At 53.4% G+C, this 922-nt stretch overlaps 1 protein-coding gene across 1 annotated transcript; it reads right to left on the bottom strand.

The window, feature by feature from the left end:
- Positions 1-290: 290 nt before the first annotated feature.
- Positions 291-914, bottom strand: LOC103810584 (histone H5). The gene has a single exon (XM_009083490.1). The coding sequence runs from the start codon at positions 828-830 to the stop codon at positions 348-350; it is 483 nt and encodes a 160-aa protein (XP_009081738.1). The 5' UTR covers positions 831-914; the 3' UTR covers positions 291-347.
- Positions 915-922: the final 8 nt, after the last annotated feature.

Below are 922 nucleotides of genomic sequence, written 5' to 3'. Positions count from 1 at the left end.
CACAACCCCCCAGGAACTGGGGCAGTAATCCTGTACAGCCTCAACCAACACACAGAGTCACCATCACTCCCAACACATAACAAGCAGCCCGGCATTAAAAAAAAACAACAGACACACATACAAGAAATTTCTGAGACATCAAAATAAAAATTCAGACCAGTAACTCTTAAAAATGGGAACTCTCCATACCAAAGATGTTCCTTTTTTCATTCATTAACTGCCATGTTTTAGCTATTTCCAGACAGGAATAGATCAATTTTTATAAAATGCAATAGAAAGGGGTAAATATAAAGGCAACAGCTATTTACAGAACCAATGGGGAGAGTACCGAAACGCCTCTAGACTTCTCACTTCTTCTTGGGCGATTTCCGGGCGCTGGACTTGGCTCTGGATTTCGACCGCTTTGCCTTCTTAGGTTTGGACGCCTTCAGCGACTTCGCCTTAACAGTCTTTGGCTTCTTGGCTTTCTTCGGGCTGGACCTCGACTTCTTCCTGGCTTTCCTGGCAGCAGATTTGGGCTTCTTTACCGGTGACTTGGCTCTCCTGGACTTAGCCGCTTTCCGGGGTGATGTGGATCTCCTGGCCGCCTTCTTTCTCTTCTTGGACGGGGACCTCTTCGCCTTGCTGGCCTTAGCCAGGCGGAAGGAGCCGGAGGCACCGACACCTTTGGTCTGCTTGAGGACTCCAGCGCGGAGCAGGCGCCGGATGGCGAGCCTGATCTGGACGTCAGCGTGCTGGCCCACCTTGTAGTGGCTCTTCACGTACTTCTGGATGGACTGGCGGGATGACCCACCGCGGCTCTTGTCTGCCCGGATGGCTGCCGTGATCATATCCGAGTAGGTGGGGTGGGCTGCTGGCCGCCGCGCCGCCCTGGCCCGCTTGGGCTTGGTGGCCGAAGCCGGGAGTGGGATCGGGCTGTCCG

Source organism: Acanthisitta chloris, unplaced genomic scaffold, assembly GCF_000695815.1.
Source record: "Acanthisitta chloris isolate BGI_N310 unplaced genomic scaffold, ASM69581v1 scaffold11731, whole genome shotgun sequence".
Taxonomy (NCBI): Eukaryota; Metazoa; Chordata; class Aves; order Passeriformes; family Acanthisittidae; genus Acanthisitta; species Acanthisitta chloris.
This window is presented reverse-complemented; position numbering and strand designations above follow the sequence as displayed.